Source organism: Salvelinus fontinalis, chromosome 33, assembly GCF_029448725.1.
Source record: "Salvelinus fontinalis isolate EN_2023a chromosome 33, ASM2944872v1, whole genome shotgun sequence".
NCBI classification, from domain to species: Eukaryota; Metazoa; Chordata; class Actinopteri; order Salmoniformes; family Salmonidae; genus Salvelinus; species Salvelinus fontinalis.
The window spans coordinates 6,351,634-6,377,645 of NC_074697.1; the positions used below are offsets into that span (position 1 = coordinate 6,351,634).

Sequence of the window (26,012 nt, forward strand, 5' to 3'; positions counted from 1 at the left end):
AGGGGGCAGACAGAGACAGAGGGGGCCGACAGAGACAGAGGGGGCAGACAGAGACAGAGGGGGCAGACAGAGACAGAGGGGGCAGACAGAGATTTCATTGACTGCAGTATCGGTTGTACAAAAATAGTTATGAAATCAACAACATTTTTAATGTAGAAAGGAGCCAGAGAGGAGAGTCACTTACATAAGAAAATCCAAACAGACTGAACTCCATCATTCCTGTTAAATAGAGAGACAGAACAGTCAATACACACACACACACACACACACACACACACACACACACACACACACACACACACACACACACACACACACACACACACACACACACACACACCTATGATTGACTTGTAGAGCTGATCCCAGCTGGAGTTGTTGTCTCCCAGCCAGTGTCCAGCCCACTTCCCACTGGAGGGGTAGGTAGACCTGGTCACCACTATCCCCCGCTTGCCTGTCACACTCAACAAGGCGCTGGAGAAAGGGGGAGAAGAAGTCAGATATCTGCTCACAGTCTACCTATTGTCTGTTTACATACTGTTTTACTCATTTCATATTTATTTACTGTATTCTACTGTATTTTAGTCGATGCCACTCCGACATTGTTCGTCCTAATATTTATATATTTCTTAATTCCATTATTTTACTTTTAGATTTGTGTGTGTTGTTGTGAATTGCTAGATACTACTAAACTGTTGGAGCTAGGAACACAAGCACTTCACCACACCCACAATAACATCTGCTAAATATGTGTACGTGACCAATAACATTTGATTTGAATAGGCACTTAAGGCCATTGGTTGGAGCTGCTAATGAATAGTTCAGTTCCCGTAAATGGTTCACTACATAGGAGTATGACTATATATCTAGTTCACTATATAGGAGTATGACTATATATCTAGTTCACTATATAGGAGTATGACTATATATCTAGTTCACTATATAGGAGTATGACTATATATCTAGTTCACTATATAGGAGTATGACTATATATCTAGTTCACTATATAGGAGTATGACTATATATCTAGTTCACTATATAGGAGTATGACTATATATCTAGTTCACTATATAGGAGTATGACTATATATCTAGTTCACTATATAGGAGTATGACTATATATCTAGTTCACTATATATGAGTATATATACAGAGTGACTAGATACATAGTGACTACATAAAGTGTGACTAGATACAGAGTGACTAGATACATAGTCACTACATAAAGAGTGACTAGATACAGGGTGACTAGATACAGAGTGACGAGATACAGAGTGACGAGATACAGAGTGACGAGATACATAGTGACTAGATACAGAGTGACTAGATACAGAGTGACTAGATACAGAGTGACTAGATACAGAGTCACTAGATACAGAGTGAATAGATACAGAGTGACTAGATACAGAGTCACTAGATACAGAGTGACTAGATACAGAATGACTAGATGCAGAGTGACATGGCTAGATACAAAGTGACTGATGCTAAAAAATGTTGCATTGGTGACTAATAATGACGTGTCCATACTCACTCGTATGTGGGTTTGGTGTGAGACCATCCATACAGGTTGTGTACGTCATAGTGTTTGACCGGGGTACCATCACTGAGGTGTTGTTGGCTGTTCATGCACAGAGTCTTATGGTTGAGACCACGGTGGCTGGATTCCAGGGCTGGAGAGACACACACAACATACTTACTGTCCTGAACAGAGCAGGGAGAACGTAGGGTTTAGGTGGTTGTGACTAGGGCTGTGGCGGTCATGACATTATGTCAGCTACCGGCCTCACGGTAATTGACCGTTAATTAACATAAAAACATTTAGCATCTCCTGGCTTCCACACATAGTCTACAAGCCAATGCTGCAGACCTTTGGAACGTCTACCTTTTCAAAAGTCTAATAAATCCATGTAACATAGTCTACACCATCACAATAAATCCATTATGTATTTTAGACAGGTCTAAAGAAACACGATATGAAGAAAATGTAGTCTATATCAGAAGAACAGAATGTATACTCTGAGTTATCCTTATTTTATGTCCTGATCTGGCTATTCCAAATGGCTGTGGGCGACACTAGTTCATTTAGCAGGTCCTGATCTGGCTATAACATATGACTGTGGGCGACACTAGTTCATTTAGCAGACAAGATTTGCTTAGAATTCCATGGTATTATTTTATATTATTTCATAGTATGAAGAATACAATTTAACAAAGCTAAAATAGAAAGGATATTTTCTCCAAATGATTTCAGGGAGTGCTCACGTGGCTATTCTGTGTTGAGAAGTTAACAAAGAAACAGATACTCCTATATGCTTCATTTAGAGTTATTTATGCAACTTTAATTGTGATACAAATGTTCAACTAACTGTTTTAATTTTCAATACATTTCTAAGGCTGCATGATGCAATACAAAAAGGTTGCGTGAAAGGCATAAGCTCTGCTTTGTTGTTTTTGGCAGGCTGTACACACTTCATCAGTCTATTATTCACAATTTGACAAGGACTTGATAATGCCTCGAATTTATGTGGCCGTTATGCCCCCTAAAAGAATCCATGCCTTTTGCGGCCGGTTGCCGTTGTGCCCTTGTGCTGAATATAATAATTTGAATTCCCTTATTTGGGCTACGTGCTTCAAAACACCTCTCACTCACATGGCTCTCTCAGATAGCTACATTCTTATTAGCCAATGCCTGTCACGTGATTGGGTCTTTAATCACAGGCTACAAGTGAAGAAAAACACATTGGGCTCCTTATCCAATTCCGAGGCGCATATTGAAGATATTGGAAGTACTGTCCACATTTAAGTCAGCCAAAAAAGCCTAAGGAACAGCAGAAGCCCTAGCCTATGTTAACCTGTTGAGGACAGAGGGCGCTGTTTTCACTTTGGGGGAAAATCGTGCCCAATTTAAACGGCTTCGTACTCAATTCTTGCTCGTACAATATGCATATTATTATTACTATTGGATAGAAAACACTGTCTAGTTTCTAAAACCGTTTGAATTATATCTGTGAGTAAAACAGAACTCCTTTTGCAGCAAACTTCCTGACAGGAAGTGGAAAATCTGAAATCGATGCTCTGTTCTAGGGCCTGCCTATTAATGTCCTTGATATTTATTAGTATAGATGCACTTCATACGTCTTCCACTAGATGTCGACAGGCAGTGAGAGAAGAAATGGAGTGTGTAACTTGATCTGGGGTTGAATAAAAGCTCTCGGCATGACGTGTCACCAGTTTCCTGTTTTCTGGAGAGTGCGTGAAGGGACCTGGATTTGCCTTCTGATAAGCTGTCGTTATGGACGACTAATATCTCCGGCTTTGATTTTATTTGATATATGTGACAATATCATCGTAAAGTATGTTTTTTCAATATTGTTTTATTAGAATATTGAAATTTATTCGGGACGTTAGGCGTGTTGCGTTGTGTGCCTTTGTTCAGGAAGGAGAGCTTAGCGCCACTTTGCTAGCTTTCCGTGCTAATTGACTGGAGAAGAGGACATTCTAAATCCAAACAACGATTGTTCCGACAAAGGACCCCTTGTACAACATTCTGATGAAAGATCATCAAAAGTAGGACCCATTTTATGATGCTATTTCATATATTTGTCGAACATGTTGTACTAGTCGTTTGCGCCCAGATTTTGGGTACTCTCTCGCTATACCTAAGCTGGATGTCGTAATGAAGTTATTTTTAGAATTCTAACACGGCGATTACATTAAGAACTAGTGTATCTATAATTTCCTATACAACATGTATTTTCTAGTAACGTTTATGAATAGTTATTTGGTCAGAATAGTTGGAGTGTCATAAAAATATTCACACATTCTGGGAAAAAGATGCTACGTTAGCACAATGTATAACCATTGATTTCAGCTCTAAATATGCACATTTTTAACAAAACATAAGTGTATGTATAACCTGATGTTATAGGACTGTCATCTGATGAAGGTTTATGAAGGTTAGTGAAAATTAATATCTTTTGCTGGTTTATTCCCTATCGCTAACGTGCCTATTGCTATCGCTAACGTGCCTTGATGAATGAATGCGGTAGTGTTGTAGGCTATTGTAGTAAGCTAATATAATGCTATATTGTGTTTTCGCTGTAAAACACTTAAAAAATCTGAAATATTGGCTGGATTCACAAGATGTTTTGTCTTTAATTTGCTGTACACCATCGATTTTTCAGAAATGTTTTATGAGTATTTAGGTATTTGACGTTGGTGTCTGTAATTACTCTGGCTGCTTCGGTTCTATTTCTGACTGTAGCTGTGATGGTAGCTGCAATGTAAAACTGATTTATACCTCAAATATGCAAATTATTCGAACAAAACATAGATTTATTGTATAACATGTTATAAGACTGTCATCTGATGAAGTTGTTTCTTGGTTAGTTAGGTTGGTTCTTGGTTAGTTAGGTTGGCTTTGTGCATGCTACCTGTGCTGTGAAAAATGTCTGTCCTTTTTTGTATTTGGTGGTGAGCTAACATAAATATATGTGGTGTTTTCGCTGTAAAACATTTAAAAAATCGGACATGTTGACTGGATTCACAAGATGTGTATCTTTCATTTGCTGTATTGGACTTGTTAATGTGTGAAAGTTAAATATTTCTAAAAAATATCTTTTGAATTTGCACTCTGCCTTTTCAGTGGAATGTGGGAGGAGTTCCGCTAGCGGAACGCCGGAGCCAGACAGGTTAATCTACTATCCCCCATAGTACACAAGTTGACTTATTCTATTCTGTGTGAGAAATAAACATTCCAAACATAGTCTGGGACAGTTGTGGGATGTGATAGATCCCAAATGAATACAACCACTAGCATCAAAAAACGTTTTTTACACAATGAGGCTGACACAGCAGATCAGAACATTTAGCTTAAAATGTTGATAAACTATTAGGCTATTTTTTTCACATTGAAAGCGCAGCAATGCGCACATGGCAGTAGTGTGAATGTTACGAAGTCAATTAGTGGGAAAACACCATTTTCAAAAGTGATTTTGATGGTGAAAATGTACTTCCCCAAACTTGAAACTCACTGGCTGCTTATGTATGCCAGTTAGGCTCTACACCTGTTGTAGAGCAGATTGTGTTTCATTTTAAGAAGTTATTTGGCCACTTTAATTGTGATATAAACCTTATTAAAACATATAGGCCTATGGGCTAGTGTAACGATCGTCATAATGGCGCAGCGGGATTTGGGTTCATCATATTTATTTTAAATGTGAACCAGCAACAAAACAATAAAGAGAAACAAACAAACGGACGTACAGCCTTGTAGGGCTCAAAAGCAAAACAATACAAAAACAAGATCCCACAAACAACAGGTGGGAAAAGGCTACCTAAATATGATCCCCAATCAGAGACAACGATAGACAGCTGCCTCTGATTGGGAACCATACCAGGCCAACATCGAAATACAAAAACTAGACTACACATAGAAATAATAAACTAGAACACCCCCCCAGTCACGCCCTGACCTACTCCACCATAGAAAATAAAGGCTTTCTATGGTCAGGACGTGACAGCTAGGTTAAATGAGGTGTGCGACTATGATTTGAAAAAAGTTGCAAAAATATGGCGTGCTCTGTTTCTTGCCTTACTGAACAAGCTGGGCATAATTCACAAGTGATAATACATCATTCACAAATGATTGGCTAATATTGTCACCCATCAGACAATACTGTATTTAATTTAGCCTTTACATTACATAAATACTAAATAATATATATGTCAAATTTGTTTGTATTTGGAATGGACAAGTATCATCCACCTGTCTCGAAACAGTAATCTATGCATTTAAATTGCCAACGCAGGATGCTTTTCCCATGATTAATTGTCATGCCAGCCAGGTAGGCTGTACTCCTGTTGTAAATATAAGCAATGTGCTTAATATTAGGAAAGGTGAGAAATAAATATAGTAGGCCTAGCCTATAGAAAGCTGATGGGATCCTAATCTTTTTAAGAGGCCATCACTCTGTCGTTTTCTCACGCAATTGCATAGCCTATAGAAATGTTGCGCAACATGAGCTCTCTTGGTTTATTAGATTTTCAATTACGTTTGCATTGATATCAGAGTGATTAGAAGGACAATAGAGTGCTGAGTACCAGGCAGTTAGCAAGTTTGGTAGACTACTAATGACCAGCAGCAGCATCAGAGCTTGGAGAAGCCTAATTACCTTCACTAAACAATCTCGGGGAATTTGACAGCTTTCATGACTCGTGACTGTTACTGTGGCGATAATATGGTCACCGCAACAGCCCTAGTTATGACCCAACTCAGTGGCATTGTGGTTAGAGTGTCCCTAGCCAAGTTATACCAAAGACTGTAAAAAATGGGACATGATGCGTCTCTGCTTGGCACTAAGCATTAAGGAGATTGGGGGTAAAACCCTGCGATGGACTAGTGTCCTCAACATACTTGTACATTAAGCTAACTGTTAGTGTCTTGATAAAGATGTGTGTCTTGATAAAAACATGAGTGTCTTGATAAAGGTGTGAGTGTCTTGATACAGGTGTGAGTGTCTTGATAAAGAGTTGTGTCTTGATAAAAACACGAGTGTCTTGATAAAGGTGTGAGTGTCTTGATAAAGGTGTGAGTGTCTTGATACAGGTGTGAGTGTCTTGATACAGGTGTGAGTGTCTTGATAAAGGTGTGAGTGTCTTGATAAAAACATGAGTGTCTTGATAAAGGTGTGAGTGTCTTGATACAGGTGTGAGTGTCTTGATAAAAACATGAGTGTCTTGATAAAGGTGTGAGTGTCTTGATAAAAACATGAGTGTCTTGATAAAGGTGTGAGTGTCTTGATAAAAACATGAGTGTCTTGATAAAAACATGTGTGTCTTGATAAAAACATAAGTGTCTTGATAAAGGTGTGAGTGTCTTGATAAAGGTGTGAGTGTCTTGATACAGGTGTGAGTGTCTTGATAAAGGTGTGAGTGTCTTGATACAGGTGTGAGTGTCTTGATACAGGTGTGAGTGTCTTGATAAAGGTGTGAGTGTCTTGAAACAGGTGTGAGTGTCTTGATAAAGGTGTGAGTGTCTTGATAAAGGTGTGAGTGTCTTGATACAGGTGTGAGTGTCTTGATAAAGGTGAGAGTGTCTTGATACAGGTGTGAGTGTCTTGATAAAGGTGTGAGTGTCTTGATAAAAACATGAGTGTCTTGATAAAGGTGTGAGTGTCTTGATAAAGGTGTGAGTGTCTTGATACAGGTGTGAGTGTCTTGATACAGGTGTGAGTGTCTTGATAAAGGTGTGAGTGTCTTGAAACAGGTGTGAGTGTCTTGATAAAGGTGTGAGTGTCTTGATAAAGGTGTGAGTGTCTTGATACAGGTGTGAGTGTCTTGATAAAGGTGAGAGTGTCTTGATACAGGTGTGAGTGTCTTGATAAAGGTGTGAGTGTCTTGATAAAAATATGAGTGTCTTGATACAGGTGTGAGTGTCTTGATAAAGGTGTGAGTGTCTTGATACAGGTGTGAGTGTCTTGATACAGGTGTGAGTGTCTTGATACAGGTGTGAGTGTCTTGATAAAGTTGTGAGTGTCTTGATACAGGCGTGAGTGTCTTGATACATGTGTGAGTGTCTTGATAAAGAGGTGTGCCTTGATAAAAACATGAGTGTCTTGATAAAGGTGTGAGTGTCTTGATAAAGGTGTGAGTGTCTTGATAAAGGTGTGAGTGTCTTGATAAAGGTGTGAGTGTATTGATAAAAACATGAGTGTCTTGATACAGGTGTGAGTGTCTTGATACAGGTGTGAGTGTCTTGATACAGGTGTGAGTGTCTTGATACAGGTGTTAGTGTCGTGATACAGGTGTGCGTATCGTGATACAGGTGTGAGTATCGTGATACAGGTGTGAGTGTCTTGATACAGGTGTGAGTGTCTTGATACAGGTGTGAGTGTCTTGATACAGGTGTGAGTGTCTTGATAAAGGTGTCAGTGTCTTGATACAGGCGTGAGTGTCTTGATAAAGATGTGTGTCTTGATAAAGGTGTGAGTGTCTTGATAAAAACATGAGTGTCTTGAAAAAGGTGTGAGTGTCTTGATACAGGTGTGAGTGTCTTGATAAAAACATGAGTGTCTTGATAAAGATGTGCGTGTCTTGATAAAGGTGTGAGTGTTTTGATACAGGTGTGAGTGTCTTGATAAAAACATGAGTGTCTTAATAAAGTTGTGCGTGTCTTGATACAGGTGTGAATGTCTTGATACAGGTGTGAGTGTCTTGATAAAAACATGAGTGTCTTGATAAAGGTGTGCGTGTCTTGATACAGGTGTGAATGTCTTGATAAAGGTGTGAGTGTATTGTTACAGGTGTGAGCGTATTGATACAGGTGTGAGTGTCTTGATACAGGTGTGAGTGTCTTGATAAAGTTGTGAGTGTCTTGATACAGGTGTGAATGTCTTGATACAGGTGTGAGTGTCTTGATAAAGTTGTGAGTGTCTTGATACAGGTGTGAGTGTCTTGATACAGGTGTGAGTGTATTGATAAAGGTGTGAGAGTCTTGATAAAAACATGAGAGTCTTGATAAATGTGTGAGTGTCTTGATAAAAACATGAGTGCCTTGATAAAGGTGTGAGTGTATTGATACAGGTGTGAGTGTCTTGATACAGGTGTGAGTGTCTTGATACAGGTGTGAGTGTCTTGATACAGGTGTGAGTGTCTTGATAAAGGTGTGAGACCCTTGATAAAGGTGTGAGTGTCTTCATACAGGTGTGAGTGTCTCCATACAGGTGTGAGTGTCTTCATACAGGTGTGAGTGTATTGATACAGGTGTGAGTGTCCTCATACAGGTGTGAGTGTCTTGATAAAGGTGTGAGTGTCTTGATACAGGTGTGAGTGTCTTGATACAGGTGTGAGTGTCCTCATACAGGTGTGAGTGTCTTGATAAAGGTGTGAGTGTCTTGATACAGGTGTGAGTGTCTTGATACAGGTGTGAGTGTCTTCATACAGGTGTGACTATCTTGATACAGGTGTGAGTGTCTCCATACAGGTGTGAGTGTCTTGATACAGGTGTGAGTGTCTTGATACAGGTGTGAGTGTCTCCATACAGGTGTGAGTGTCTTGATACAGGTGTGAGTGTCTTGATACAGGTGTGAGTGTCTCCATACAGGTGTGAGTATCTTGATACAGGTGTGAGTGTCTCCATACAGGTGTGAGTGTCTTGATACAGGTGTGAGTGTCTTGATACAGGTGTGAGTCTCTTGATACAGGTGTGAGTGTCTTGATACAGGTGTGAGTGTCTTGATACAGGTGTGAGTGTCTCCATACAGGTGTGAGTGTCTTGATACAGGTGTGAGTGTCTTGATACAGGTGTGAGTGTCTTGATACAGGTGTGAGTGTCTTGATAAAGGTGTGAGACCCTTGATAAAGGTGTGAGTGTCTTCATACAGGTGTGAGTGTCTCCATACAGGTGTGAGTGTCTTCATACAGGTGTGAGTGTATTGATACAGGTGTGAGTGTCCTCATACAGGTGTGAGTGTCTTGATAAAGGTGTGAGTGTCTTGATACAGGTGTGAGTGTCTTGATACAGGTGTGAGTGTCCTCATACAGGTGTGAGTGTCTTGATAAAGGTGTGAGTGTCTTGATACAGGTGTGAGTGTCTTGATACAGGTGTGAGTGTCTTCATACAGGTGTGACTATCTTGATACAGGTGTGAGTGTCTCCATACAGGTGTGAGTGTCTTGATACAGGTGTGAGTGTCTTGATACAGGTGTGAGTGTCTCCATACAGGTGTGAGTGTCTTGATACAGGTGTGAGTGTCTTGATACAGGTGTGAGTGTCTCCATACAGGTGTGAGTATCTTGATACAGGTGTGAGTGTCTCCATACAGGTGTGAGTGTCTTGATACAGGTGTGAGTGTCTTGATACAGGTGTGAGTCTCTTGATACAGGTGTGAGTGTCTTGATACAGGTGTGAGTGTCTTGATACAGGTGTGAGTGTCTCCATACAGGTGTGAGTGTCTTGATACAGGTGTGAGTGTCTTGATACAGGTGTGAGTGTCTCCATAAAGGTGTGAGTGTCTTGATACAGGTGTGAGTGTCTTGATACAGGTGTGAGTGTCTCCATACAGGTGTGAGTGTCTTGATACAGGTGTGAGTGTCTTGATACAGGTGTGAGTGTCTCCATACAGGTGTGAGTGTCTCCATACAGGTGTGAGTGTCTTGATACAGGTGTGAGTGTCTTGATACAGGTGTGAGTGTCCTCATACAGGTGTGAGTGTCTTGATACAGGTGTGAGTGTCTTGATAAAGGTGTGAGTGTCTTCATACAGGTGTGAGTGTCTTCATACAGGTGTGAGTGTCTTGATACAGGTGTGAGTGTCTTGATACAGGTGTGAGTGTCTTCATACAGGTGTGAGTGTCTTGATACAGGTGTGAGTGTCTTGATACAGGTGTGAGTGTATTGATACAGGTGTGAGTGTCTTGATACAGGTGTGAGTGTCTTGATAAAGGTGTGAGTGTCTTGATACAGGTGTGAGTGTCTTCATACAGGTGTGAGTGTCTTGATACAGGTGTGAGTGTCTTGATACAGGTGTGAGTGTCTTGATACAGGTGTGAGTGTCTTGATACAGGTGTGAGTGTCTCCATACAGGTGTGAGTGTCTTGATACAGGTGTGAGTGTCTCCATACAGGTGTGAGTGTCTTGATACAGGTGTGAGTGTCTCCATACAGGTGTGAGTGTCTTGATACAGGTGTGAGTGTCTCCATACAGGTGTGAGTGTCTTGATAAAGGTGTGAGTGTCTCCATACAGGTGTGAGTGTCTTCATACAGGTGTGAGTGTCTCCATACAGGTGTGAGTGTAAAGATACAGGTGTGAGTGTATTGATAAAGGTGTGAGTGTATTGATACAGGTGTGAGTGTCTTGATACAGGTGTGAGTGTATTGATAAAGGTGTGAGTGTATTGATACAGGTGTGAGTGTTCTTACGTGGCATGTATGGGGGGTGGTCGTAGACAGAGGGACCCAGACACTTCTCTCCAACGGTTCCATGGACAAAGCTGGATGGTTCGTTCATGTCCTAAACACACATTCACACTAAAGGTAAAGTACAGACTGTGTGTGTGTGTGTGTGTGTGTGTGTGTGTGCGTGCGTGCGTGCGTGCGTGTGTGTGTGCGTGTGTGCGTGCTCAGTGGTGTGTGTGTGCGTGCTCAGTGGTGTGTGTGTGTGCGTGTGCGTGTGCGTGTGTGTGTGTGTGTGTGTGTGTGCGTGCTCAGTTATATGATTTCACTCACGATCCAGAGTCCATCAAATTTCATGGTATTATTGTAGAAATCTGAAATCTCCCTATGCCACCACGTTGCTGTACGATTCATGAAGAAGTCTGGGAATGCCGCAAAGGACCTATAGATCTGGGATTGGCCAGAGAACACATGACCAAAAGAACAAGACATGTCAATAATTGGACTGTAAAACAGGAAGTGTGTCAGGCTATGTGATTGGATAGTTGATGTGTTAACAGGAAGTGAGACATACCTCTACTTGCGTGTCCCAGTCTAAAGACTCATTGACTACAACACCAGGGAAGTCAGGCCATACCTACAGCAGATAGAAAAGACAACTTTAGTACAGTTGAATAGAGCAAATTAGTAGAGTTGAATAGAATTTATAGTAGAGTTTATAGTAGAGTTGAATAGAGTCAACTAGTAGAGTGGAATATAGATAATTAGTAGAGGTTAATATAGTAAATTAGAAGGGTTAAATATAGTAAATTAGTAAAGTTTAATAGAGTCAATTAGTAGAGATGAATAGAGTCAATTAGTATAGTTTAATAGAGTCAATTAGTAGAGATGAATAGAGTCAATTAGTATAGTTTAATAGAGTCAATTAGTAGAGTTGAATAGAGTCAATTAGTAGAGATGAATAGAGTCAATTAGTAGAGATGAATAGAGTCAATTAGTATAGTTGAATACAGCCAATTAGTAGAGTTGAATAGAGTCAATTAGTATAGTTGAATACAGCCAATTAGTAGAGTTGAATAGAGTCAATTAGTAGAGTTGAATAGAGACAATTAGTAGAGTTGAATACAGCCAATTAGTAGAGTTGAATAGAGATAATCAGTAGAGTTGAATAGAGACAATTAGTAGAGTTGAATAGAGTCAATTAGTAGAGTTGAATAGAGACAATTAGTAGAGTTGAATAGAGCCAATTAGTAGAGTTGAATAGAGATAATCAGTAGAGTTGAATAGAGATAATCAGTAGAGTTGAACAGAGATAATTAGTAGAGTTGAATAGAGACAATTAGTAGAGTTGAATAGAGATAATCAGTAGAGTTGAATAGAGACAATTAGTAGAGTTGAATACAGCCAATTAGTAGAGTTGAATAGAGTCAATTAGTAGAGTTGAATAGAGACAATTAGTAGAGTTGAATACAGCCAATTAGTAGAGTTGAATAGAGATAATCAGTAGAGTTGAATAGAGTCAATTAGTAGAGTTGAATAGAGACAATTAGTAGAGTTGAATACAGCCAATTAGTAGAGTTGAATAGAGATAATCAGTATAGTTGAATACAGCCAATTAGTAGAGTTGAATAGAGTCAATTAGTAGAGTTGAATAGAGACAATTAGTAGAGTTGAATAGAGATAATCAGTATAGTTGAATAGAGACAATTAGTAGAGTTGAATAGAGATAATCAGTAGAGTTGAATAGAGATAATTAGTAGAGTTGAATAGAGATAATCAGTAGAGTTGAATAGAGATAATCAGTAGAGTTGAATAGAGATAATTAGTAGAGTTGAATAGAGATAATCAGTAGAGTTGAATAGAGATAATTAGTAGAGTTGAATAGAGATAATCAGTAGAGTTGAATAGAGATAATTAGTAGAGTTGAATAGAGATAATCAGTAGAGTTGAATAGAGATAATTAGTAGAGTTGAATAGAGATAATCAGTAGAGTTGAATAGAGATAATTAGTAGAGTTGAATAGAGATAATTAGTAGAGTTGAATAGAGATAATTAGTAGAGTTGAATAGAGATAATCAGTAGAGTTGAATAGAGATAATTAGTAGAGTTGAATAGAGATAATCAGTAGAGTTGAATAGAGATAATCAGTAGAGTTGAATAGAGATAATCAGTAGAGTTGAATAGAGATAATCAGTAGAGTTGAATAGAGATAATCAGTAGAGTTGAATAGAGATAATCAGTAGAGTTGAATAGAGATAATCAGTAGAGTTGAATATAGAATAGAAAGCTGTAGTAACACAACAGTGTGTTGAATGTGATGACAGTCATCAGACTCATACCTCCATCTAACTACTTCCTCTCTGTCTCACTCACTTTCACTTTCTTCCCTAAATGTATTCCATTTCAAACTGGTACTTTAACCTGTTGGGGATGGGGGCGCTGTTTAGACTATTTATGCTAATGTGGCTAATTTTTTAAACGGCTTCCCACAAAATCCTTGATCGTACAATATGCATATTATTATTATTATTGGATAGAAAACAGTCTATAGTTTCTATAGGAGTTGAAATTTTGTCTCTAAGTGGAACAGAGCCCATTCTACAGCAATTTCCCTGACATGGAGTCAGATTTGAGAAACGTTGGCCACTTTTCTGAAGTCATTTAAACGGGCACTGTCGTTGCTATGACTATACGGACACTTCTTACGTCTTCCCCTGGATGCCTTTACGTGATGACGATTCCAACGGGCTCGATTGCTCGTTCACAGGCACTACAAATGAAAAAAACCTTTAGCTAGCAAGTCTTTTCTTGCTGCGTAACGCGCGTGGAAGACACCGACCCTCTCCTGTTCCAAGCATTAGTTTAGCCTGTTATATTTCTCCGGTCATCTTTTCACTCGTTATAGGAGTTACAAACATCACAAAGTAGTTAATTTAAAGCGTTTTATAGCAATTTATATCCGTTTAGTGCGATTTTGGGACATTTATTTTTGCAACGATGTGAAAAGTTGGGAACGCTTTTCAGTTCATCCCGAACGTAGTTGACATTTCCACATGGCAAGAGGACAGCTTTCCACCAAAAGACGATTTCTCCCAAGAAAGGATCCTTTGCCCAAGATACTGATGGAAGAACAGCTCAAGGTAGGACATTTTTATTATGATAAATCGTGTTTCTGTCGAAACATTTTAGTGGCTTAGGACGCCATGTTTTTTGACGTAGCTTCGCTTGGCGCAAACTGTATTGAAAAGTAAGGATAAATTAAAAAATGTAATAACGCAATTGTATTAAGAATTAAATTGTCTATCAATCCCTGTCCACCCTATATTTTTTAGTCACGTTTATGAGTATTTATGTATAAGAGTAGATCACTGTCTAAGTGGCGCAAGGACAAATTCTGACCAGCTGAGTTACATTTCACATTGTCTAACCATGATTTTGGTGGCTAAATATAAACATTTTCGATCAAACTGTATATGCATGTTGTAATGTGATGTTACAGGAGTGTCATCGGAAGAATTCTGAGAAGGTTAGTGAAAAAATTAATATCTTTTGGCGATGTTGACTTTTATCGCTCACTTTGGCTAGAATCAATGCTGGGCTGCTAATTGCTATGTGCTAAGCTAATATAACGATTTATTGTGTTTTCGCTGTAAGACACTTAGAAAATCTGAAATATTGTCTGTATTCACAGGATCTGTGTCTTTCGATTCGTGTATGCTGTGTATTTTTACGAAATGTTTGATGATTAGTAGTTAGGTAAACACGTTGCTCATTGTAATTATTCTAGTCCATTTGTGATGGTGGGTGCAATTGTAAACTATGCCATATACCTGAAATATGCACTTTTTTCTAACAAAACCTATCCCATACCATAAATATGTTATCAGACTGTCATCTAATGAGTTTTTTTGTTGGTTAGGGGCTATAAATATCTTAGTTTAGCCGAATTGGTGATGGCTACTGGTGTTGGTGGACAAATAAAAGATGGTGGAATATGCTAATGTGTTTTTAGGTAATAGATGTACATCTTTACATATTGTGTCTTCCCTGTAAAACATTTTAAAAATCGGAAATGTTGACTGGATTCATAAGATCTGTGTCTTTCATTAGCTGTATTGGACTTTAATGTGTGAAAGTTAAATATTTTAAAAAAATATTTTTTTTGAATTTCGCGGCACTGGTTTTTCAGTGGGGGGGGGGGGGGTGTGCCGCTAGCGCCACGCTGATCCTAGACAGGTTAAAAACTGAAATATTTATTGTCGTCCATCAGTTTTCTCTCCTTACCTTCCCCCAGACGGTGTCATTGCTGAGCTCCTTGGGCCATTTGATGAATACGTCTTCTTCTACACCACGGTCAAAGGCAGAGTAGGGCTTCGTCTCATTGGCACCGATGGCAGGGTCCTGCACGCATACACAAACACGCATCAAAAAAACATTGTCAGAAAATACGTCAGGCCCTTATTACTGTTTTAAATGTGATCGTTATATGTTTCATATTCCATAATGTACCAGTATGAAGATGAATCTCATGCCCTCTCCTCTCATGTGGTCCACCAGGGCTGGTAGACCCTGGAACTGGCTATCCAGAACAAAGTCCAGCTGGCGCTCCATGTAGTCTACGTCTGCATACTGCACATCCTACAGGAGGTCGAGGGCATGGGTTAGTCTATGTTCTGCATACTGTACATCCTACAGGAGGTCGAGGGCATGGGTTAGTCTATGTTCTGCATACTGCACATCCTACAGGAGGTCGAGGGCATGGGTTAGTCTATGTTCTGCATACTGTACATCCTACAGGAGGTCGAGAGCATGGGTTAGTCTATGTTCTGCATACTGCACATCCTACAGGAGGTCGAGGGCATGAGTTAGTCTACGTCTGCATACTGTACATCCTACAGGAGGTCGAGGGCATGGGTTAGTCTATGTTCTGCATACTGCACATCCTACAGGAGGTCGAGGGCATGGGTTAGTCTATGTTCTGCATACTGCACATCCTACAGGAGGTCGAGGGCATGGGTTAGTCTATGTTCTGCATACTGGACATCCTACAGGAGGTCGAGGGCATGGGTTAGTCTATGTTCTGCATACTGGACATCCTACAGGAGGTCGAGGGCATGGGTTAGTCTATGTTCTGCATACTGCACATCCTACAGGAGGTCGAGGGCATGGGTTAGTCTATGTTCTGCATACTGCACATCCTACAGGAGGTCGAGGGCATGAGTTAGTCTATGTTCTGCATACTGTACATCCTACAGGAGGTCGAGGGCATGGGTTAGTCTATGTTCTGCATACTGTACATCCTACAGGAGGTCGAGGGCATGGGTTAGTCTATGTTCTGCATACTGCACATCCTACAGGAGGTCGAGGGCATGGGTTAGTCTATGTTCTGCATACTGTACATCCTACAGGAGGTCGAGGGCATGGGTTAGTCTATGTTCTGCATACTGTACATCCTACAGGAGGTCGAGGGCATGGGTTAGTCTATGTTCTGCATACTGCACATCCTACAGGAGGTCGAGGGCATGGGTTAGTCTATGTTCTGCATACTGTACATCCTACAGGAGGTCGAGGGCATGGGTTAGTCTATGTTCTGCATACTGTACATCCTACTGGAGGTCGAGGGCATGGGTTAGTCTATGTTCTGCATACTGTACATCCTACTGGAGGTCGAGGGCATGGGTTAGTCTATGTTCTGCATACTGTACATCCTACAGGAGGTCGAGGGCATGGGTTAGTCTATGTTCTGCATACTGCACATCCTACAGGAGGTCGAGGGCATGGGTTAGTCTATGTTCTGCATACTGCACATCCTACAGGAGGTCGAGGGCATGGGTTAGTCTATGTTCTGCATACTGTACATCCTACAGGAGGTCGAGGGCATGGGTTAGTCTATGTTCTGCATACTGCACATCCTACAGGAGGTCGAGGGCATGGGTTAGTCTATGTTCTGCATACTGCACATCCTACAGGAGGTCGAGGGCATGGGTTAGTCTATGTTCTGCATACTGCACATCCTACAGGAGGTCGAGAGCATGGGTTAGTCTATGTTCTGCATACTGTACATCCTACAGGAGGTCGAGAGCATGGGTTAGTCTATGTTCTGCATACTGTACATCCTACAGGAGGTCGAGGGCATGGGTTAGTCTATGTTCTGCATACTGCACATCCTACAGGAGGTCGAGGGCATGGGTTAGTCTACGTCTGCATACTGTACATCCTACAGGAGGTCGAGAGCATGGGTTAGTCTATGTTCTGCATACTGTACATCCTACAGGAGGTCGAGGGCATGGGTTAGTCTATGTTCTGCATACTGCACATCCTACAGGAGGTCGAGGGCATGGGTTAGGGGCATGGGAAATTACTGTTGCTGACAAGGGCGCTGGAGATAAGGATGCTTAAACAGAAAGATGTGGGTTTAATATAGGTAGAGAGTATTGTAGGGTGTAAAGTAAGGGTACTTGAGTTTAATGTACTTAGAGTAACACAAAGCTATTCATGACAACAAATGGAGTGGTAGGGTGATGAGCAAGGGCACTTGTTTGAAGAGTAAAATTTAAGGGTGCTTACGTAGGGTATTCCTGCTGCTCTCATTTCTCTGTAGAGGTCTGCTATCTCTGTGTCGTTGGCGTATCCATAGCGACAGAGCTGGAACCCAAGGGACCAATAGGCAGGGAGCACGGGACGTCCAATCAGCTGAAGGGAATGAACAAGGAATTGAAACCAGTTACGAAAGTTTACTTTTGGCTGAGATATGTTTTAAACAAGTTGTTGATTATGTGCTTTGTCATGTACTGTCTGAAGTTGCATGTGTGTGTGTGTGTGTGTGTGTGTGTGTGTGTGTGTGTGTGTGTGTGTTTGTGTTTAGATTGGCTAGATGAGGGAGCAATGAAGCGTAAAAGTCGCAGCTGCTGTAGTCCATCAGGAGGTGCACAGAGTCAGACAAAACACACATACACACACACACACACACACACACACACACACACACACACACACACACACACACACACACACACACACACACACACACACACACACACACACACACACACACACACACACACACACACACACACACACACACACACAGAGAGAGACTTACAGCAGTATACTCCTCCACCACAAGTTCTGGGGTGGGTCCCATCACAATGTAGAAGTCCAGGATGCCCCCCAGGGTACGATAGGTCAGGGCAGGGGTTGGCTGGAAGGTCACATCTAGTGTCAAAGGTTGAAGGTCAGTGAATGTAAATATATACACTGCTCAAAAAAATAAAGGGAACACTTAAACAACACAATGTAACTCCAAGTCAATCACACTTCTGTGAAATCAAACTGTCCACTTAGGAAGCAACACTGATTGACAATACATTTCACATGCTGTTGTGCAAATGGAATAGACAAAAGGTGGAAATTATAGGCAATTAGCAAGACACCCCCAATAAAGGAGTGGTTCTGCAGGTGGTGAGCACAGACCACTTCTCAGTTCCTATGCTTCCTGGCTGATGTTTTGGTCACTTTTGAATGCTGGCGTGCTCTCACTCTAGTGGTAGCATGAGACGAAGCTGTGGCAAGAAGGTTTGCTGTGTCTGTCAGCGTAGTGTCCAGAGCATGGAGGCGCTACCAGGAGACAGGCCAGTACATCAGGAGACGTGGAGGAGTCCGTAGGAGGGCAACAACCCAGCAGCAGGACCGCTATATCCGCCTTTGTGCAAGGAGGAGCACTGCCAGAGCCCTGCAAAATGACCTCCAGCAGGCCACAAATGTGCATGTGTCAGCATATGGTCTCACAAGGGCTCTGAGGATCTCATCTCGGTACCTAATGGCAGTCAGGCTACCTCTGGCGAGCACATGGAGGGCTGTGCGGCCCCACAAAGAAATGCCACCCCACACCATGACTGACCCACCGCCAAACCGGTCATGCTGGAGGATGTTGCCGGCAGCAGAACGTTCTCCACAGCGTCTCCAGACTCTGTTACGTCTGTCACATGTGCTCATGTGCTCAGTGTGATCCTGCTTTCATCTGTGAAGAGCACAGGGCGCCAGTGGCGAATTTGCCAATCTTGGTGTTCTCTGGCAAATGCCAAACGTCCTGCACGGTGTTGGGCTGTAAGCACAACCCCCACCTGTGGACGTCGGGCCCTCATACCACCCTCATGGAGTCTGTTTCTGACCGTTTGAGCAGACACATGCACATTTGTGGCCTGCTGGAGATCATTTTTTTTGAGCTGGAGTTAGAAAGGGTATGTTTGAGCTGGAGTTAGAAAGGGTATGTTTGAGCTGGAGTTAGAAAGGGTATGTTTGAGCTGGAGTTAGAAAGGGTATGTTTGAGCTGGAGTTAGAAAGGGTATGTTTGAGCTGGAGTTAGAAAGGGTATGTTTGAGCTGGAGTTAGAAAGGGTATGTTTGAGCTGGAGTTAGAAAGGGTATGTTTGAGCTGGAGTTAGAAAGGGTATGTTTGAGCTGGAGTTAGAAAGGGTATGTTTGAGCTGGAGTTAGAAAGGGGTCCTTGAGTAAGATGGCGCCGGAGAGGAAGGCAGACGTTTTATGTGTACCCAACCTAGTGTGCTTTTTTGTTCGCTTATTTGTGTTGATTGTAACTTATTTACTTATTTTGTACATAATGTTGCTGCTACCGTCTCTTATGACCGAAAATAACTTCTGGATATCAGGACCGCGATTCCTCACCACGGACTGGCAGAATATTCTTTTTCCTTTCTCGACTTTGACGAGCCCGATGCGAAAGATATACTGCTTTCTCGGGAACAGGCCCAATCCTTGTGATTTGAGTGAAGAGGAGGCGGAGAAAAAGGGGCCAAAGGGCGGGCTGCCTTTTGAGAATTTGCAGGCGATCGAATAAACCCACACTTCCCTCCATTCTGCAAGCAAACGTGCAATCTTTGGAGAATAAAATTGACGCACTACGCGTCAGATTAAACTACCAACAGTACATTAAAAACTGTAACTATCAACATACAGCTGGCTGGTTACACGCTATTCCGGTAGGATAGAAATGCGGCGTCTGGTAAGACAATGTATTTTTGCAAATAACAGCTGGTGCACAATATCTAAGGAAGTCTCGAGCTATTGCTCGCCTGAGGTAGAGTTTCTCATGATAAGCTGTAGACAACACTACCTACTGAGAAAGTTTTCATCTGTATTTTTCTTAGCTGTTTACATACCACCACAGTCAGAGGCTGGCACTAAGACAGCATTGAATGAGCTGTATTCCGCCATAAGCAAACAAGAAAACGCTCACCCAGAGGCGGCGCTCCTAGTAGCCGGGGACTTTAATGCAGGGAAACTTAATTCCGTTTTACCAAATTTCTATCAGCATGTTAAATGTGCAACCAGAGGAAAAAGATCTCTTGAACACCTATACTCCACACACAGAGACGCATACAATGCTCTCCCTCACCCTCAATTTGGCAAATCTGACCATAATTATATCCTCCTGATTCCTGCTTACAAGCAAAATTAAAGCAGGAAGCACCAGTGACTAGATCAAAAAAAGTGGTCAGATGAAGCAGATGCTAAACTACAGGACTGTTTTGCTATCACAGACTGGAATATGTTCATTGATTTCCCTGATGGCATTGAGGAGTTACATCAGTCATTGGCTTCATCAATAAGTACATCGATGACGTCGTCCCCACAGTGACCGTACGTACATACCCCAACCAGAAGCCATGGATTACAGGCAGCATCCTCACTGAGCTAAAGGCTAGAGCTGATGGATTCAAGGAGCGGAACTCTAACCCGGGAGCATATTAAAAATTACACTATGCCCTCCATCGAACCATCAAACTGGCAAAGCTTCAATACAGGACAAAGATTGAATCGTACAACACCCGCTCTGACGCTCGTCGGATGTGTCAGGGCTTGCAAACTATTACAGACTACAAAGGAAAGCACAGCCGAGAGCTGCCCAGTGACACAAGCCTACCAGACGAGCTAAACTACTTCTATGCTTGCTTCGAGGCAAATACCACTGAAACATGCACAAGAGCACCAGCTGTTCTGGAAGACTGTGTGATCATGCTCTCCGCAGCCGAAATGAGTAAGACCTTCTTACTTCTTATGGCTGCAGAGGCAGTATTGAGTAGCTTGGATGAAAGGTGCACAGAAGCGCCCAGAGTAAATGGCCGAAGGAGACAGGAATGATTCACCACTGCCATGAGGTGACCACGCATTGAACACGCGCGTTCACGTGAGAGGCAGCTCCGTTCCATCGCTCAACTGTAGTAATTGTAATTCTCCGGTTGGAACGTTATTCAAGATGTATGTTAACAACATTCTAAAGATTGACTCAATACATCGTTTGACATGTTTCTACTGACTGTTACGGAACTTTTGGACATTTCGTCACATTATAGTGGACGCGCTTTGTGACTTTGGAATTGTTTACCAAACGTGCTAACCAAAGCAGCTAATTGGACATAAATAACGGACAGTTTTGAACAAATCAAGCATTTATTGTGGACCTGGGATTCCTAGGACTGCATTCTGATGAAGTCCATCAAAGGTAAGGAAACATTTATCACGTATTTTCTGGTTTCTTATGACTCCATCATGGTGGCTAATTTTACTATTGTTCTGAGCTCCGTCTCAGATTATTGCATGGTTTGCTTTTTCCGTAAAGTTTTTTTGAAATCTGACACAGCGGTTGCATTAAGGAGAGGTATATCTATAATTCCATGTGTATAACTTGTATTATCATCTACATTTATGATGAGTATTTCTGTTGAAACTATGTGGATCATCAAAGGTTAGTGATTAATTTTAGCTATATTTCGGCTTTTTGTGACTGCTATCTTTCGCTGGAAAAATGGCTGTGCTTATTGTGGTTTGGTGTGACCTAACATAATCGTTTCTAGTGCTTTCGCTGAAACGCATATTTGAAATCGGACACTTGTGGGATTAACAACAAGATTACCTTTAAAATTATATAAAACACATGTATGTTTGAGGAATTTTAATTATGAGATTTCTGTTTTTTAAATTTGTCGCCCTGCACTTTCACTGGCTGTTGTCATATCATCCCGTTAGCGGGACTGCAGCCATAAGAAGTTTTTAAACAAGTCAACATTCACAAGGCCGCAGGTTCAGACGGATTACCAGGACATGTCCTGCCAGCATGCGCTGACCAACTGGCAAGTGTCTTCACTGACATTTTCAACCTCTCCCTGACCGAGTCTGTGATGCCAACATGTTTTAAGGAGACCACCATAGTGCCTGTGCCCAAGAACACTAAGGTAACCTGCCTGAATGACTACTGACCCGTAGCACTCATGTCTGTAGCCATAAAGTGCTTTGAAAGGCTGGTCATGGCTCACATCAGCACCATTATCCCAGAAACCCTAGACTCACTCCAATTTGCATATAGATCCACAGATGATGCAATCACTATTGTACTCCACACTATCCTTTCCCACCTAGACAAAAGGAACACCTATGTGAGAATGCTATTCATTGACTACAGCTCAGCGTTCAACACCATAGTGCCCTCAAAGCTCATCAATAAGCTAAGGACCCTGGGACTAAACACCTCCCTCTGCAACTGGATCCTGGACTTCCTGACGGGCCGCCCCCAGGTGGTAAGGGTCGGTAACAACACATCCGCCACACTGATCCTCAACACAGGGGCCCCCAGGGTTGCGTGCTCAGTCCCCTCCTGTACTCCCTGTTCACTCATGACTGCACGGCCAGTCAGACTCCAACATCATCATTACATTTGCCGATGACACAACAGTAGCAGGCCTGTTGTTTCCTGTTGCTGAATGATTATTTCCCTTCTGTAGCAAACTGGCTCAAATTAAGATACCACATCTGTAGAAAGGGGGTGGTTTGAGCTGTAGTTAGAAAAATAGGTGCTATCCAGAACTTAAAAGGGTTCTTCAGCAGTCCCCATAGGAGAACCCTTTGAAGAACCATTTTGGTTCCAGGTAGAACCCTCTGTGGAAAGGATTCTACATGGAACCCAAAATGGTTCTACCTGGAACCAAACAAGATTGTACTAGAACCAAAAAGAGTTCTCCTATGAGAGTGGTCACCAATCTTTTCTGAGTCAAGATCCCTTTCTGAGTCAAAATCAAGCTGAGATCAGATTTCTTTTTAACATGACCTATTAAAAACAGTACCGTAGTACCAGTACAATATCACCGCATATTGGCTTTGCTTGAATTTCCCTGCCAACGCATTGCTGTTTGGAATATTTTTTTTAAATGATACTAAAACTCTAAAACTTTAGTACTATGATACTAAAACTTTTCTGATGGTCAGTCTCAACCACTCAACATCCCTCCTTTCTCCTTACCCACCACTGACCAAATTCATGTTGTTACTCCTATGAACAGAGAGAGAGAGAAAGAGAGAGAGAGAGAGAAAGATAGAGATAGAGATAGAGATAGAGATAGAGATAGAGAGATAGAGAGAGAGAGAGAGAGAGAGAGAGAGAGAGAGAGAGAGAGAGAGAGAGAGAGAGAGAGAGAGAGAGAGAGAGAGAGAGAGAGAGAGAGAGAAAATTAGGGAGATAGAGAGAGAGAGAGAGAGAGAGAGAGAGAGAGAGAGAGAGAGAGAATTAGGGAGATAGAGAGAAAGGGAGAGGCTGGGAGAGAGAGAGAGATAGAGAGATATATAGATAGAGAGATACATTGTTACAACACTGCATATATATAATATGACATTTGTAATGTCTTTATTGTTTTGAAACTTCTGTATGTGTAATGTTTACTGTTCATTTTTATTGTTTATTTGACTTTTGTATATTATCTACCTCACTTGCTTTGGCAATGTTAACACATGTTTCCCATGCCAATAAAGCCCCTTGAATTGAATTGAATTGAATTGATAGAGAGAGAGAGAGAGAGAGATAGAGAGAGAAAGAGATATATATATATATACAGTGGGGCAAAAAAGTATTTAGTCAGCCACCAATTGTGCAAGTTCTCCCACTTAAAAAGATGAGAGAGGCCTGTAATTTTCATCATAGGTACACTTCAACTATGACCGACAAAATGAGAAAAAAAAATCCAGAAAATCACATTGTAGGATTTTTAATTAACTAATTTGCAAATGATGGTGGAAAATAAGTATTTGGTCCTCCACTCATTACCTGTATTAATGGCACCTGTTTGAACTTGTTATCAGTATAAAAGACACCTGTCCACAACCTCAAACAGTCACACTCCAAACTCCACTATGGCCAAGACCAAAGAGCTGTCAAAGGACACCAGAAACAAAATTGTAGACCTGCACCAGGCTGGGAAGACTGAATCTGCAATAGGTAAGCAGCTTGGTTTGAAGAAATCAACTGTGGTAGCAATTATTAGGAAATGGAAGACATACAAGACCACTGATAATCTCCCTCGATCTGGAGCTCCACGCAAGATCTCACCCTGTGGGGTAAAAATGAGCACAAGAACGGTGAGCAAAAATCCCAGAACCACACGGGGGGACCGAGTGAATGACCTGCAGAGAGCTGGGACCAAAGTAACAAAGCCTACCATCAGTAACACACTACGCCGCCAGGGACTCAAATCCTGCAGTGCCACACGTGTCCCCCTGGTTAAGCCAGTACATGTCCAGGCCCATCTGAAGTTTGCTAGAGAGCATTTGGATGATCCAGAAGAAGATTGGGAGAATGTCATATGGTCAGATGAAACCAAAATATAACTTTTTGGTAAAAACTCAACTCGTCGTGTTTGGAGGACAAAGAATGCTGAGTTGCATCCAAAGAACACCATACCTACTGTGAAGCATGGGGGTGGAAACATCATGCTTTGGGGCTGTTTTTCTGCAAAGGGACCAGGACGACTGATCCGTGTAAAGGAAAGAATGAATGGGGCCATGTATCGTGAGATTTTGAGTGAAAACCTCCTTCCATCAGCAAGGGCATTGAAGATGAAACGTGGCTGGGTCTTTCAGCATGACAATGATCCCAAACACACCGCCCGGGCAACGAAGGAGTGGCTTCGTAAGAAGCATTTCAAGGTCCTGGAGTGGCCTAGCCAGTCTCCAGATCTCAACCCCATAGAAAATCTTTGGAGGGAGTTGAAAGTCCGTGTTGCCCAGCAACAGCCCCAAAACATCACTGCTCTAGAGGTGATCTGCATGGAGGAATGGGCCAAAATACCAGCAACAGTGTGTGAAAACCTTGTGAAGACTTACAGAAAACGTTTGACCTCTGTCATTGCCAACAAAGGGTATATAACAAAGTATTGAGATAAACTTTTGTTATTGACCAAATACTTATTTTCCACCATAATTTGCAAATAAATTCATAAAAAATCCTACAATGTGATTTTCTGGATTTTTTTCTTCTCATTTTGTCTGTCATAGTTGAAGTGTACCTATGATGAAAATTACAGGCCTCTCTCATCTTTTTAAGTGGGAGAACTTGCACAATTGGTGGCTGACTAAATACTTTTTTGCCCCACTGTATATAGAGAGAGAGATAGAGAGAGAGAGATAGAGAGAGAGATAGAGATAGAGAGAGAAAGAGAGATAGAGAGAGAGAGAGAGATAGATAGAGAAAGAGAGATAGAGATAGAGAAAGAGAGAGATAGAGAGAGAGAAAGATAGATAGAGAGAGATAGAGAGAGAAAGAAGAGAGAGAGATAGTGAGAGAGATAGAGAGAGAGAGATAGAGATAGAGAAGGGGAAATGAGTGGGTGTGTTAGAGGGAGGCAGAGACTGCTAATGCTCCAAAAGATCTGAAGTCGCATTCCAATGCCAATACAGAGAGAACAACTAAGAGAGAGAGAGATGGATGGGGGGGTGGGGTGTTCTGTGACACTAAATGAGACACTCTCTCTCTCTCTCTCTCTCTCGCTCTCTCTCTCTCTCTCTCAGCTCTAAGTCATATCAGGGCTTTCAGTGCATACTGGTTTGGTATCAACCATACCAAGAACACTCATTATCTGGTACACTACGATTCCTATCATCACCGTAGTATCAGCGTCCAGTGTGATCCCTAGGGAATACAATAATGAACTAAATGGTGCAGATAGACATGGCGGCTCTGTTTATAGCTCCAAAACAACCCTGCAGTATTTTGTTGTTGTTGTTGTTGTGTTATCGCTCACATTATTAGCCCAGAATGTTTTTTTGCATTATTAAAAACA

General features: G+C 41.5%; 1 protein-coding gene across 1 annotated transcript in view; it reads right to left on the reverse strand.

Moving 5' to 3' along the window:
- The window catches only part of si (sucrase-isomaltase (alpha-glucosidase)), a 116,988-nt gene that overhangs the window by 18,672 nt on the left and 72,304 nt on the right, over positions 1 to 26,012 (reverse strand). Inside the window, exons 30-39 of the mRNA XM_055895063.1 lie at positions 17,994 to 18,106; positions 17,459 to 17,584; positions 15,401 to 15,529; positions 15,176 to 15,292; positions 11,466 to 11,528; positions 11,225 to 11,341; positions 10,919 to 11,009; positions 1,531 to 1,669; positions 341 to 474; positions 185 to 219 (exon numbers count right to left, since the gene is read on the reverse strand). Coding sequence (XP_055751038.1) covers positions 185 to 219; positions 341 to 474; positions 1,531 to 1,669; positions 10,919 to 11,009; positions 11,225 to 11,341; positions 11,466 to 11,528; positions 15,176 to 15,292; positions 15,401 to 15,529; positions 17,459 to 17,584; positions 17,994 to 18,106 — 1,064 coding nt within the window. The remainder of the gene's footprint in view (positions 1 to 184; positions 220 to 340; positions 475 to 1,530; positions 1,670 to 10,918; positions 11,010 to 11,224; positions 11,342 to 11,465; positions 11,529 to 15,175; positions 15,293 to 15,400; positions 15,530 to 17,458; positions 17,585 to 17,993; positions 18,107 to 26,012) is intronic.